Below are 16008 nucleotides of genomic sequence, written 5' to 3'. Positions count from 1 at the left end.
AACTACTGAGCCCATGAGCCACAACTACTGAGCCCACAAGCCACAACTACTGAAGCCCACACGCCTAGAGCCCATGCTCCGCAACAAGAGAAGCCACCGCCATGAGGAGCCTGCGCACCACAATGAAGAGTGGCCCCCGCTCACCACAACTAGAGAAAAGCCCGTGCGCAGCAACGAAGACCCAATGTAGCCAAAAATAAATTTATTTTTTTAAAAAAAAGCAAAAGAAAAAACTAACCGAAAAAAGAAGAAATTCACCAAACATGAAAAGGATTATCAAAACCAACACAATATAAAAGTTATGTAACAGTACACTAAAATACAAACTTTTCATAATTTATTAGATTGCAATATATAGTAAGTAGTATGAGACAATGTGTTTTTTTTTTGTTTTGCGGTACGCAGGCCTCTCACTGTTGCGGCCTCTCCCGTTGCGGAGCACAGGCTCCGGACACGCAGGCTCAGAGGCTATGGCTCACGGGCCTAGCCGCTCCGGGGCATGTGCGATCTTCCCGGACCGGGGCACGAACCCGTGTCCCCTGCATCGGTAGGCGGACTCTCAACCACTGCGCCACCGGGGAAGCCCGGGACAATGTGTTTTTAAAATTTATACTAGGTGTGTTTGATCCCTAGTCAGAAATCTACCGAATTTTAGACCAGAAAACTAATGTTGTAATTGTGTTTAAATGTTTCACTTTGTGTACTGAAAAAAACCTTTAGAGAAAAATGATGAAAAGAAATAAGAGAAAAATCAAAACAGTAAAATAAAAAAGCCAAAAGATCTAAACCAAATAAAGAAAATCAAACAATTCCCTTCTCTTTGGATACTGTAAAGAAGGGTGAATAGTCCAACAACAAATTAAAAATTACAAGAGATTTTCTTATACATACTTTTGTGTGTTCATACGGAATGTCCACAGAAGGGTGATAGCATACTATTGTCCTGCCATCAGATGTCAAAGCAAGCTCTACTTTGCTAAAAAAAAGAATGTTTTAGAAACAGAGTTATACTGTATTCAAGGCAAAATGATTATTAGAGCCAAAATTTGTTAATCACAAATCCCTGAAGAATAAATGCCATCATGTCACTGGACTGGCAAACCAGGTACCCATATTACAGGGGACAACTCATACCATCCCACAAAATATATCAGCTTAACTACCACAACAAACCTTTACTGCATTACCCACTATTTTATCTAAATTATTCTTCAAATTATTTGTTTTGTTAAAGTTACTTGTTTTCTTAACCTTTGGAAGAGATCTTCATGTTCATTCATCACTATTAATAGAACTTCTTTTCCTTATCTAAAAGCTACCTTCAAAAAGCTGTAAGGAGATTACTTAAATTATTAAAGCCGAAGATCAGCAAAATACATAATCTTCCAGGTAAAGGATCACCTGAATTTCCAATCATAAAGATTGTAGCTGAGCACTTTTTCTAGATCAGCATTTCTCCAAGTGCCTTTGGCATAATGCAAAACACGTCACATAAGACTCAATCTTTTCAGGTTCAAAAGTGCTACCTATTTCCTAGTCTTATTTCATCACTATCCTAATACTTACTAAATTTACAATTAAAACTGGTGTCAAGAGGGAAGAAAATACATTTTTACTAAAATTCACAATGAAAACAATGTAACTTAAGAAAACATATTGTAGTTTCTGCACATAAGACGCTGCTATAGAGATAAAGGACAATATTTCATTCATATGTTATTCCTAGTTCTTAGCTAACTGACTAGAATAAGTACCAAATAAATTGTGGTTGAATTAAATATTTGTAATTTAGGATTATTCAATGTTAACAAAAGATAAGATAAATAACTGCTTAAGCTAATACATATGAACCCTAAGAGAAAACCATAAAAAGTATTTAGTTTTTCCAAAAAGCTAAAGAATACTTCAGGAAGAAAAGACAGCATTTCTATCAGCAAGTCTGTCTTACAACAAATGAAGTATTCAGTGAAACACAATGATAATGATTTTTATTTAAACCATTTATAAGCCCAGACACTGGGTAAATAAGATCACTGAAATAATTTTTAAAAACAAAATTAAAGAAAGAATAATCAGAAAAGAAAGCAGAAAATACCAAAACAAGAAATAAAATTAAATCATTTCAGAGCTAACGAACTATTTTTTTTCAATTGGATTTCAATACATACCAATTATAGTCATCTGGAAGAGAAGAATACGTAGTTTTATGACAAACACAATATAAGGCTCCATCTGCAAAAACCCCAAACAGTAAGATGGATTTAGTTAATTTGAGCATATGTCCTCACACCAATGTAAAGCTAGTTTTACTCATTCAACCACTATTTACTGTATTCACTATGAAACAGGGCTGTACGTGGAGCTAGGGATTCAACAAGTTAACATCCAGTCCCTGACCTCAAAAAGGGTGCAAGTCTGGTGAGAGAGAGACAAGTAAACAAACAATTCCAATATAAAGATAAGCCCTGTTAGGAAGGGTAAGCATTGGAAGTGAAAGGGACACACGGACAGATTACAAAACAGGAGTGTACAGGTTCAAGAATGCTTTTCCAGTGGAGATGATGTTTAAGGTGTTCTGAAGGATGATGGAGTAAGCTGGAGTTGTTAGGGGATGAGTACAGTGTTCCTTGCAGAGGGAATAAAAAGTGCCAGGACCAGAGGAAAGAAAGAACATAAAGTTTCTGAGTATTCTAAAAACTTTAGTGTTGGGAATTCCCTGGTGGTCCAGTGGTTAGGACCCAGCACTTTCACTGCTGGGGTCTGGGTTCAATCCCTGCTTGGGGAACTAAGATCCCGCAAGCTGCATGGCTCAGCCAAATAAATAGTATAATAAAATAAAAACTTTAGTGTGACTGGAGTGCATAGCTCATAAAGGGCAAGTGCTTAAGTAATGAAATACAAAATAAACTGTTCAAAATCAACTTTTCTTAATCAAAATGCAACACTTCAAAGCATATTTTCCGTTTTTAGAATACCTGCAAATTCAAGAGCCATAACTACTTTTTTTAAAGTTTGTGAAAGGTCCCTCTATGTTCAGAGAAATTATGTTCTTTTAAATATAAAGAAAAAATGTAAATGTAGCTCAGTATGGTTAAAAAAAAATTCTGAATATATCTTGGCTAAAACCAAGGATCAACTTCTCTCAACTGAGCCACTTGCTCCTGAGTATGGAATGCCATCCCCACTTTGTTCAAATACCACTCATCTTTCAAGAGTCAAATGCTACCCTTCCATGAAATCCTTTTCCCCCTTCCTGCCCTACATCCCCATCACAGAAAGAGTTGTCTATTTTACATGTCCCACAACCAACACTCCATATGACATTGCTATACCATCATTGTGTCCTTTTTTTTAATGCATCAGTTATTTATATGTATCAAAGATGTCTAAACAAAGATTTGTAAACTCTCCTTTCCCAAAGGATTGCATATACTTAGAGGTCTAAATATAAATTCTTACTCCAATGCATTAGAAGTACCTTAACAAAATTCATTAGTATCATAAAAGATTACTCAGCAAAACGTCAACCTCAAAATTCTATTGATATAAAGATAACAAAATACAAAGAATTAGAAATATAACCTCATCTTTCAAAAGATTTATTAATTTTCAAATATCTGTGCTAGTACAGTAGAGCATTTATTAAGATAAATCAGAGGGTAATGTAAAAATCATTTACACATATTTTATTTTCTTGTCTGACACTGTTGGGGATCTTCTTAATTATGTATGGATTAATATTAAAAGCAGTTTGTATTCTCTGAATACACCAGCTAAGTGATGTACATGTTTGCTGAAAGAAACAGGGTTGGGTGGCAGAGGCAGGACAGACAGAATCTACCATTCTTAACTAGGCAGGAGGGAAAACTCAAGACAACAGTATTTAGTTCAACAGGAAACTGCAAAATTTGTACTCTGCACTAACCTAGACATTTGTTTGTACCCTCATGACATACATCACATTCTACCACATCATATTCCAGGTATTGTTTCCATAGGTGTCTGTTTCAACTACAAGTCTAAATAAGTTCCTTAAGGCCAGGAATCCCACCTTGTTCATTACTGTGTCCCCTATAGTTCCTACTAATAAAGAAGAGATTGTCAAACTGCCTCTAAAATGTTAATTTCTGCATAATTAATACTTGAAAAATGCATTTGACATTTTATCAAGAGAAAAATTCTAGATATGGTTAAGTATCAGAGGTTCTAAATGCATAATTAGAACTGATGCCAAAGTTAACATCAATCAATCCAAATCAACTCAATGTGATGAAAAGAATTTCAATGAGAGTCAGCTCTCCACAACTCACAGGCTTTTCTTGTTTTACATATATATATTTATACACACACACATTTAATTGCATTTTGACATGATCTATAAAAGCTGATAGTCTCACTTCATTTTCAAATGTTGAATATTTTAAATTACAACAACAAAGAAGGTATAGCAGAAAATATATTGGGAAGACATAGGTTTTGATCATAGGTCTAATTTACCAGATATGCAACTTTGGTTGAGCTTCTGAGGGCAAGAGAACTCAAGTTCCTTCATCTTCAGAAAGAGAATAATGCCACATGATAGGTAAGTTATTGTAAAATTCAAAGCTGTAAAGACTAAATGACTTAATATGCTTAAAAGCTGTAAAATTCCCACACTGACTGTATATTTTGGAAGGTTTTAAATGTTCCTTCTGGAATACAGGGAGGCCTTTTTATTTGTGCTCACTGAACTTTCCAATCACAGTTTTGCTTTGCCTCTAATCTTAATGTCCTTCCTTTTCATATAAAATATCAATAGTAACAGTAATAATACTTTACCTTCAATAGTAATAATAAAAATTGTGTAAAACAAGAGGCTGTAGGATGCAAGAAGTTAGGTAGTCATTAATTACTAGGATGACTGAGTGACAATGGAATAATTTTCTGGGGTAGCCCAAATTCATTCTTCACTAATCAGATATTTCGACAACTGCGATTCACTGAGATCCATTCAACAAACATTTATTTATCACCTATCATGTATGAGAGGCACTGAGGACACTAAAATAGACACTGTACAAATCTACAATCTAGTTGGTAAAGTATACACAGACAATTTTAACTTACCCAGGGGCAAATGAACTGGTTTGCAGATTAAACTGAGTGAGGACAAATTGCTGTTTCAGGACATGAGCTAGGTAAAAACTGATTACGTCTGAGTTCCCATCAGCCTTGAGGCTGAGCTCCTATCAGGGCAAAAGGGAAACTAAGCAGCAGAGGTCTCTCTCCCAATTCTCAACAACAAAAAAATGCTCCTAGGTAATCAAGAGTTGACTACAGTTTTGTTTTCACTATGATTTTAGTGTACACCTACAGTCTCTTGGCAATCTCCTCCTCTGTTTACTTAATTATACTTTCATTTATACAGCTTTTTACCCTAGTCTTCAAACAACTCTCTTCCTCTTAATTCAATAAAAATGTTCAATTACAAATGGTATTCAATAGGAAACATGAAGGAAGCAATTACGGTCAGGCAGAGATGTGTAAAAAAAGTTGGCTCACTAAACATGAAAAAGCAAACCTATTGTAGCCTCTAACCGTGTCTTCTTTACAAATGGGAGAATGCAGTTCACAGACAGAGGAAAAGTAAAGTGAAAAGAAGGTTGGTCAGGAAATAAGATTTTAATAGACTATTTATATAGATCAATTTTTGACTATCAAACATGTATTAATAGGCTTTGAAGAAAATATGTGACTACGTTTCTTCAGAAAAGAAATTACATTTTTTTTTAAATTACACAGAAAAAACACAAAAGAACACACCAAAATAGTAACAATAATCACCCGGTAAGATGGAATTGTAAATTTGCCCTTTGCTAATTTTAGGAACTACTAAAAAAAGCAGTATGTGAAAATATAAATAAAAGTGATTCAAACTAGAAAAAGTTCCTCTTTATCAATCCCTCCCTTGCCCTCGGTTAAATCCCACTTGTGGTCTACAGAGATAATTTATTTGGTTCACATCTTTTACTCTGCATTTATACATATATACACACACACATATATGGTCGATCATCTTTTAAATGCACAATGAGATCATACGATATATACTGTTCTATGACATACTTTTTCCCCCTTCTATACAGAGATCTTTCCAGTTACACTCCTATACAATAGCAGGCATATACAATAACTACATTAAATGTTCTTCAATGAACATGTATTACTATAATATTTGAAAAAGTTTAAAACTTTTTAAACATTGGACTTCCCTGGTGGTCCAGTGGATAAGACTCCATGCTCCCAACGCAGGAGGCCAGAGTTCAATCCCTGGTCAGGGAACTTGATCCCGCATGCATGCCAAAACGAAGATCTGGCACAGCCAAAATAAATTAATAAATATAAAAGAAACAAACACTTTTTAAACATTAAAAAACTCACTTACTTTGAATTGGAAATAAATGTTTCAAGATAGTTCTGCTTGATATAGCCCATTTTACTGCTGCCAACGCCATGGTGAATCAAGATGCTTATCAGGTGGTATGAAAGATGATTTGAAGAGAAACTGCTTTTAAAATCTGCTTCTAAAAAAAAAAAAAATTGCTTCTAGGTATACTATTTTCACCCCTGCATAAGAGATAAAGAAAAATCAGTGCTACCTATGATAAATTAAAGTGACACAATACACTGAACACTACAAAATAGGATCACTGCCGAGAACTACAGTTGCCTAACACAAAACTTTTAAACAACTTTCCATTTCCAGGCAATACAGTACAAAAAGCAACATCATCAAAATGTATAGTAAGATCAGAAACCCAAGAACTATGTCCATTACTATTTATCTTAAATGCAAACTTCTCAACACCTAGTGTAGTTCTTTCCATTCAATGAGTGCTCAGCCAATGTGTAATTACTCTTAGAAACAGTCACTCACACATGCTACACAGAGCATTCTCCTTTCATAAAGCAAATGTGTCGGTGTACAACCTCCCAGGTACCATACACAAGATATTATTACATCTCTTAAAGGGGTATTCTGTTTCTGATTAAATGAAATATTAAACAACAAGGCCTAGCCTTGGCTTATTAAATATTGACTTGGAGAAACACATATAAACACCCAAAATCCCAAATAAAATTTCACCCTTTTATATAAGCTTTTTAACTTTCCAAGGTGCTTCCACTACCATTCATTTTACTCTCATCCTAATCATAAGAGGCATCTTTATTTTGATTCATGAAGAAACTAAGGTACAAAATTTAACTAAATTGCTTCCAAGAACTTCAGAGTCAATCCCTTACAAACGGGAAAAGTTTGGGCAAGTCATTAACGAAGCATTCCACGGTAAAATGGGGGGAAACAACCCCAAGCTCCAGGTCTGTTGTGAATAAATGACATACATCACTTGTTTTCAATTGGCCTCGATGACTATTCCCCTCCCACCACCCCCGCACAGTGATAAAAGCTTATTTCATCAGTCTTAGTCGTTGAACTACGCAGGCTGATTCCTTGCACTGTCGGTACATTAGCACTGCCATCCCTGAGTACCTACAGTGTGCCTCCTACACTTTACGACCAATTTTCCTATACATTATACGCTCCTTCACAAGTCTGTGAAGTAGGCGTCTCCATTTAAAACACTAAGAAGCGAGGCTCCGAAAGCTCAAACGGTTTACCTGCCACTTTACTGCTGCTTAATAGGTACTATGGGTGTAACGCAAGCCCACAGCTTCTGACCACGAAATGAGAAACAAAACACTTGAGGGGACGTTAGGTCCCTTCTGTCCGAAACCCAGAGGTCACATTATTCACCCCAGAGAGAGAATTCAGAGGGTAAACCCCCTGGCCCGGAATTCAACGCTGGAGCAATAGAGGACTGCGGAGAGTCTGGGAGGGACTGAGGCTTGAGGAACAGGCTACCAGAACCAGACCCCACGGTAAGCGCGCAGCCACACGCCGGCCCTTCTGCAGGACGGACCGAGTCTGGTAATGCCAGAGGCTTTATCTTGCCGCAAACGACAGGCAGGAGACCTCGACAGCTGCCTATAAACTTTCTGGGCTTGCCCAGCTCTTAGGGACTCCTAGACGGGAGAAGGAGAGGGAACTGGTTACATTAACTGCAACTCACCGCGAGCCCGCCATCTTACCTCAACCCGGGTCCTAAGAGACACCTCTCCACGCGCCTTCCTGGCTCGCGGGGCACTCTGGGAAATGTAGTCTCCGCGGGAAAGAGCCCCGGTTGCCGTGGGTAAGGCGGGGATCCACCCAACGTGCGCCCGCGTTTAGTTCCAGCAGTTGGCCTGCAGCTTTACCGGCGCTACCCAAGAAAACAAATTCACTGCCCCCACACATATCCTTAGAAAGTAACGAATGCTATTTTTTAAAGTTTATACTAATAATTAGAGCAACTTGAGATCCCTCCTTGCATGAGTTAGGTTTCCCAGGGGAAGAGGCATTTCAGAGAAGTACTGAAGCGGGGTGTGGTTGGATTTGACGTTTGAAATGGGGAAGCATGGGACAGGCTTCAACCTATGTTCTGAGAACTGTGCTAACCAGAACAGTTATTCATTATGGGAGGAGGACGTGCAGGATCCTGGACCTCGCCATGTATCTTAGAGGGAAGAAAAGGCCCCTGGGACTGGGCCCTTTCTGTTCTCATTGCCAGCAATGGTCTTCTCTCACTGCTTCTCATGACCACTGACTTAGTTTATGCAGCTCTTGCTCAAATATCATTTCAGAGAGGACCACATCATTAAAATAGCTTCACCCGCCCTTGTCCATTGCCCTCCTTTATTTTTTTCATAACATTTACCATTATATGACATTATATTTTCATTTGTTTCCTTGTTTAATGTCTGTCTCTTATGCCAGAATTCAAGATCCATGAAGGCCAAGAGGGACAGGTATGTTCTATACGGTATACAAATCTAATATCTAGAACTGTGCTTGGCCTCATCATAGGCCTCCAATATTTGTTGAATGAATAAAACAATTAAATAACACTGCATGTATTCAAGATAGTAGGTGATTGACTGATAAAGCCTAGTTTCACCTGGGAATTCCTTTCCTTCATGATCTGCAAAATTTCGGATTTATGTACATTTTTCTGAAAAGGATTCATAGCTTTTAACATGTAATCAAGGGGGTTAATCAATCTCTCAAAAATTTAAGGGCCATAGTCCTGAAGTAGTCCTTAATATCGAAAATAAGTGAATGTAAGTTCACTTACAGTCACAGCATAAATTTGGACTGCTGTGATGTCTCTCTTCACTTCCCACAGAATATCAGGCTGGTTCTGCTGCTTATCTTTGCTCCTATGGAAGCTCATATTGAGGACCCATCTCTGTCCTTTCGAATCTTGTCCATCCTTCAAAGCCACCCCGTAGTCTTTCTGGACTATGCTGTAGGGAGAGACAGAGAGAAGAAACATACTTGAATGAACTATCAACTGGACTTGTCAAACATTCACTGTGCAAAGCAGAAGAGGGATGGATCAAAGATGATTCCACAGGACATGTCTTGATGGCTGTGAGTAGAGTGGGGACCACTGACCAACAGGGAGACTCAGTGCAGCCAGGAAAGGTTCACAAAGCTGAGACCAGGAAAGAAGCCAGCCATGTGCATGTGAAAGAGAGCAGAGACAGCTCTTGGCTGAGGGAACAATTTAAAAGTCTAAAAGGGGGTGGAAACAGCTTATCATATGCTGGAGTATGGTGTGGAGGAGAGCAGCAGGAGATGGGGTAAGGTGCAGGTCATGTTGGGCTTTATAGGCCTTGGTGGTAATAACATGGAATTAGGACACAGATTCATTTGTGTAGATGTTATTTTAATACAGTAGGGCAGGGCTTCCCTGGTGGCGCAGTGGTTGAGAGTACGCCTGCCGATGCAGGGGACACGGGTTCATGCCCTTGTCCGGGAAGGTCCCACATGCCGCGGAGCGGCTGGGCCCGTGAGCCATGGCTACTGGGCCTGCCCGTCTGGAGCCTGTGCTCCGCAAAGGGAGAGGCCACAACAGTGAGAGGACCGCGTACTGCAAAAAAAAAAAAAAAAAAAAAAAAGCACTAACACAGGGAATTCCCTGGTGGGCCAGTGATTAGGACTCTGCACTTTCACTGCTGTGGCCCCGGGTTCAGTCCCTGGCGGCGTGGGGTGGGGGGGACGAAGATCCAACAAGCTGCGCAGTGTGGCCAAAAAAAAAAGTGCTAACACAGATTTTAAAAACAAAACCCAAGAGATAATCACTGCTAATATTTTGATGTAAAACCTTTCACTTTTGTCTCTTCGTATATCTATATTATGATAATAGCTAACATTTATTGGACACATGATGTGTACTATTTTAAAGCCCTTGGCCAGTGATGGAGCTGAGATGTGAACCAGCCAGCCTGGTTCTCCTTCAGCCCCCCTCTCTTTCACACAAACACATTATATTTAGGTTTTCTTTTATTACTGTTAATATACATGTACAGATAAACATGCATGCACAATAGATTTTCTTTCTTAATATATCTTTTTTCCCACTTAACCGTGTATCATGAACATCTTTCCTCTGAATAGCTTAAATATTGTCAGTTTCAAACTGCAAGGCTCCTAGAGATCATCAGGACTTACTTTAGATTATTAAAGATCCTCACACTATAGTCTAAAGTTATTTCATTATTAGATGCTTTCCTGTGACTCCTAAATTTTAACTTTATTCTACTTTGTTCATTCATTCAACAACTATTTATTGAGCACTTATTAGATGTACCAAACACCAGAGCAACAGTTTATGTCTTCAGAGATTATACATCAAGTGGGGATGACAGATAGTTAATGTATAATTGTGTAATTAATTATTTTATTATCATTGTCCTGAGTGCTCAGAGGGAAAAAAATGCCGCGGAGCATATAAGTAGTCTGTTGGTGTCTGACTAGTCTATTAGGGTTAGGAAAGGCTCCCCTGAGGATATGAATTTAAGCAGAAATCTGAAGGAAGTGTAGAAGTTATAAAGATGAAGAGTACAAGAGAGAACAGCCTGAGTGAGGGCCCTAAGGTAGGAAGTAGTATGATTCTTACAAGAAACAAAAATAAGGTCAATGTGACTAGAATACAGAGTGCTAGCAAAAACAATGAGGCTGGTGACAAAGGCAGATCTATTTTATATTTTTAAGAACTATTTCACACTTGGCAGGTAATGCTTATAAAGGGCTTTCTGGGAGACCACATATATTTGAAACTTATCCAAAATAACAAGACCCCGTTTTTCTAGTATGCATTGAGTATTGTCCTTAAGAAGTGTTTGTTTTGCCTTGTGAAGATAAATTGCACACCTTTAATTACATTGATAAATAATCTCACCAGGAACTGTGAGAAATTTACAGCAGTTATTCCCCTATAGCTATTTCTCCCTTTCTTCCATGTTAATAGAACCCCTAATCTTCTACTGAGTGTATGTCTACTCTGAATTTAAAAATCTACATTTCCCAGCCTCCCTTGCAAGCATAGATGTAGTCATGTGACTAAGTGCTGGCCAATGAAATGTAAGCAAATGTGTCTTGCAGCAGCTTTGCTCTCTTCCTTAAAGATAGCTGGTGGGCACTCTTTGCCCCTTACTCCATCCTTTCTCCAGGAGAGTGGATGTTATGGTCACTATCTTAGAACACTAGCATTTAGAGGGCCTAGACTTAGGAATGATGGAGTAGTCAGCTGGAAGGAGTCTGGGTTTTTGATAACTTTGTGGACCAGAGCTCCTAGTCCCTGCACTTCCTACTTAGGGATTTTTACAAGAGAGAAGTAAACTTTTATCTTGTTTAACTCAGTGTTACTTTGAGCCTCTTTTCTAATAGTGGAACCTAATCCTCACTGAAATGACAGAATGAAAATAGTTCAAATCACAAATGATTCAAGAAAAATATATCTAAAGGATTAGTACTGATTAAAATGTAAGGGCCTTGGACTTCCCTGGTTGCACAGTGGTTAAGAATCTGCCTGCCAGTGCAGGGGACACGGGTTCAAGCCCTGGTCTGGGAAGATCCCACACGCTGCGGAGTAACTAAGCCCATGCACCACAACTACTGAGCCTGTGCTCTAGAGCCCGTGAGCCACAACTACTGAACTCGTGTGCCACAACTACTGAAGCCCGAGTGCCTATAGCCTGTGCTCCACAACAAGAGAAGCCACTGCAATGAGAAGCCTGCACACTGCAACCAAGAGTCGCCCCTGGGCAGCAACAAAGACACAACATAGCCAAAAATAAATGAATAAATAAATAAATTTATTTTAAAAAATGTTGTTTCCTGAAGATGGAAATTTCTTCTTAAAAAAATTTAAAAAATAAAATAAAATAAAATGTAAGGTCCTCCATAACACTGAACATAATACGGAGCACAAGTTATAAACGGCTTTTCCTTCAAAAGCTCTCTTATGAATGCTCCAAGTGGTTTTTACATTTATGTCTTCTCTACCCATAAGATCTTGGGCTTCCTGCATGTAGGTGAACCTTATTTTCCAACTATAGAGCTCACATGTATAGCATAATGTTAAGGAGGCAGTAGAGTGCAGAGGTTAACAAGTAGATTCTGAGAATCTCTGCCTAAATTTGAATCTTGATTCCATGACTTCCTAGCTATGATATTTGGAGAAATTTATTTTCTTAATATTTTTTAGTCTCAGTTTACTCTTCATAAAAGGGGGAATAATAATTATATTCCCTACTTTATAGAATTATTGGGTAAATAACAGAAGGTAAGTAAAATGCTTTGCAAAGTACCTGACATGTAGTAAGCACTCAATCAATACTAGCAATAATTGTATCTTGTAGGTGCTTAATAAATATTTGTATAATAAATTTTTATGAACATCTGACCCAAAGAGGTTACTTATTTCTTTGGCATTAAAATATATATTTTGACTGTCAGGAATAATCTACTGAATGTAATTAAAAATGAATAAATGGACTTAGTCTAAAATGGACAATAATTATTTCTAGCTTTAAGTTGGCATATCACTTAGTCTCAGAGGAAAGCAAATGACATACTCAAACTGGTATCATTCCAGGAGCAGTAGTGGTATAACCTGGGCTTAGTACCACTGGCTGTTCCTTCCAGGCCAGAAGGGACAAAGAGAGGGAGCAGTAACTGAATCCCAGGAGAGAATCCTGTAGTTGGCTACCTTGAGGAGAGCAGTCATCTGTTGAAGGGCGTAGCCAGCCTGAGGTGACCTTGCCAGGAGCAACCCAGGGTAATAATTAATCTGACTTCCCTATCCTTTCCTTCTCTAATCTCCTGCAAGGGCTTCTCATTGGCCCAAACCAAACAGAAACCAGAGGTGAAGGAACCCCCTCCATATAGTGTAGTCTATTCGAGTCTGCTTCCTGGGCAGAGAGCAGAGTGGACAAGATGAAGAGTGGATTTGGAGGAACAAAAGGGAGATTCCTGGCACCATGTCAGAATAAGTGTCCTTAGGACGCCTTTGGTATTCTGACTGTAAAGCCAGAGATTGGTTTAGTAATCCAATTGGATGTTATTTAAATATAAACAGCCCATACTGATAGAAAGTGAAAAGAATTCTGAATAGCTTCCAGCAGTAAATACCTTTATTGAATATGTTGATAAATCAAATAAGTGAAACAGCTTGGGTAGGAGGTTAGAAACTCAAATCACACTGAAGATTTGGTAAAATGTATAACGTGAATTTAGGTGACATGGGTGGTGAGACCACTCCATTTGGAGAGTATGGACTGGAATTCCTATTGGCACAGCAACCATAAAAGAGGGCTCTGTTTCTCCTTTCAGGTCATATAGAAGAAGGTCCTGAAAGACTGCACTTCCAGACCTCACCCTCACAACCAACCTGGAAGGCACCCCAAACTGCTTGCGTAAGTTACCCCAGGTTACTTGGGGGTTACTTGTTTCCTTGGGTGTAAGTGACTTTTAGCTCCATAAAGATTTTGAATTAAATGTAGAAATGATGATGTAAATCAAACCCACCTAGTAATATTATTTTCCAGTTAGCATTGAGAATATAACACACAAACATGTGTATTCTATGTTTATATTTAAGTATTTAGAATATATAAGAGAATTTGGACTGTTAACTTTGCTGTTAGATAGCTTTTTGATTCTAATTTTTAAAAACTTTTTATTACAGAGAATTTCAAACACATACAAATTAGAAAGAAAAGTATAATAAACCACCATGTACCCCTCATTCAGCTTCAACAATTGTCAGCTTATGGGCAATTTTGTTTCATCTATACTCCCACCATTGGGGACTTCCCTGGTGGTGCAGTGGATAAGAATCCGCCTGCCAATGCAGGGGACATGGGGTCGAGCCCTGGTCCGGGAAGATCCCACATGCCGTAGAGCAACTAAGCCCGTGTGCCACAACTATGAAGGCCATGCTCTAGAGCCCGCGAGCCACAACTACTGAGCCCGTGTGCCACAACTACTGAAGCCCGTGCGCCTATAGCCTGTGCTCCACAACAAGAGAAGCCACCGCAGTGAGAGGCACGCGCGCCGCAACCAAGAGTAGACTCTGCTTGCCACAAGTAGAGAAAGCCCGCGTGCAGCAACAAAGACCCAACACAGCCAAAAATAAATAAATAAGTGAATTTATACTCCCACCATGTTCCTTCTCCTATATCATTTTGAAGCAAATTTCAAGTAGCCTATTATTTCATCTATAAATATCCCAGTAAGAAATGCTAAAAGATAAGGCCTCCTTTCTTCAAACATAACCACAATATTACACAACTTAAAAAAAAAGATGATGATTATTTAACATCATTAAATATCCAGTCAACATGCAACTTTCCAAATGGCTCATGAATGTCATATTTTCTATTTAGTTTGCTTGTTTGAATCAGATCCAAATTAGATCCACACCTTTCGTTTGCTTAATAACATTTTTAAGTCTCTTTAACTTATAAGTTCCTTCTCCATTTGTCTTTCTCTTTTTTCCTTGTACTTATTTGTTAAAGAAACCAGGTGTTTTTCCTGTAGAGATTCTGACAATCTGGGCTTTGCTGAGTACATTCTGGAGCAAACTTTAACATGTTCCTAAGTCCCTTGTGTTTTCTGTAAGTTGTGATTCCAATTTGAACTTGTCATTAGGTGACTGATTTAGGCTTATGATTCTGTGTTGAAGGGTGTGAAAGAATTATATTGTTTGGAAGCAGTATTACAATACTTAATAGAAGACTCACTGTATTAGAATTTTTTTTCATTTATAAGAATTATTTAGGTGCTTGGGAATGTTTATCTGTCAAAATTGAAGGGCTGGAAAATAAAATTGAATATGTTAAATTTACAAGTGCAATTTAAAATGTTTAAACGTAGGTAATTTACTTTTATGAAAAATTCCCTTAAAAGAGTTTTATTTTAGTTGCTAGTCTTATAAACAGAATAATAAGATTTGTAAACTGAATTTGAAAGCTTAAGGAAAAACTAGACTTTACTGTCACTACAGTAAATTGAATGTTAATTAAAAACTAATCTGTGAAATATCTCCTTGTGCAGGAAAACTGCCTCAAAGACACCAAAAATACTCTTGTCAGCATAAAGATGTTTTTGCCCTCCTCTCTCAAAAATTATACTCAAACAACAATGAGAACAAGATGGGAAGGTCAAGAGATGCAGGAATGGCTCCTGACTTAGCAGAGCAGAGGAAAGTTAAGCATGCAGGTTGTACCAAGGCTCAAGTAATTGGTAGCACCATATATTCAGGAAGAGGGAGTGAGGAAGGGGCTGAAAACTGATGGAATATTTGAAGGTCAGTATAAGGTGCAGTTAGACCCAAGACTCCCATACACGCCAGCCCATCCTGGTCAGAAATGGGAATCTGAATCTGAGAAGCTGTAGACTCAGGAACACATACCTGGAGGAGGGTAAGGGAGAAGCGTCCAACAGGAAACTGACCAGGCAAGTCCCCGGGCTCCCTTCCTTGCCCACCTCCAGAATGCCAGCATCCTCTGGTCTGCAGCCTTCCCTGTGACCATATGAAACACCTGATGTCCTCCCAATAAATTCTGTATCTGTTAGTC

The 16008-nt window shown here is 38.4% G+C and overlaps 1 protein-coding gene and 1 long non-coding RNA gene across 8 annotated transcripts in view; one reads left to right on the top strand and one right to left on the bottom strand.

The window, feature by feature from the left end:
* Nucleotides 1–9336, bottom strand: part of MRPL42 (mitochondrial ribosomal protein L42) — a 30162-nt gene extending 20826 nt beyond the window's left edge. For 2 of the 7 annotated variants that reach the window (XR_004483137.2, XM_033427732.2), the window contains exons 1-5: nucleotides 9213–9336; nucleotides 6425–6606; nucleotides 5107–5138; nucleotides 2169–2232; nucleotides 892–976 (exon numbers count right to left, since the gene is read on the bottom strand). Coding sequence is in view for 6 of the 7 variants with exons in the window: in XM_033427732.2 (XP_033283623.1) it covers nucleotides 892–976; nucleotides 2169–2232; nucleotides 5107–5138; nucleotides 6425–6474 (231 nt within the window). In the remaining variant the exon portion in view is untranslated. The other 5 variants (XM_049694858.1, XM_049694860.1, XM_049694859.1 and 2 more) reach the window with 5 other exon arrangements.
* On the top strand, nucleotides 7538–15278 carry LOC117201162 (uncharacterized). Its single transcript, XR_007470323.1, has 3 exons — nucleotides 7538–7920; nucleotides 8855–8886; nucleotides 9264–15278. It is a non-coding gene; the product is annotated as an uncharacterized LOC117201162 (long non-coding RNA).
* The last annotated feature ends 730 nt before the right edge of the window (nucleotides 15279–16008 follow it).

This window comes from Orcinus orca, chromosome 11 (genome assembly GCF_937001465.1).
Source record: "Orcinus orca chromosome 11, mOrcOrc1.1, whole genome shotgun sequence".
NCBI lineage: Eukaryota > Metazoa > Chordata > Mammalia > Artiodactyla > Delphinidae > Orcinus > Orcinus orca.
The sequence above is the reverse complement of the archived record's forward strand: the minus strand, read 5'-3'. Positions and strand labels throughout refer to the sequence as shown.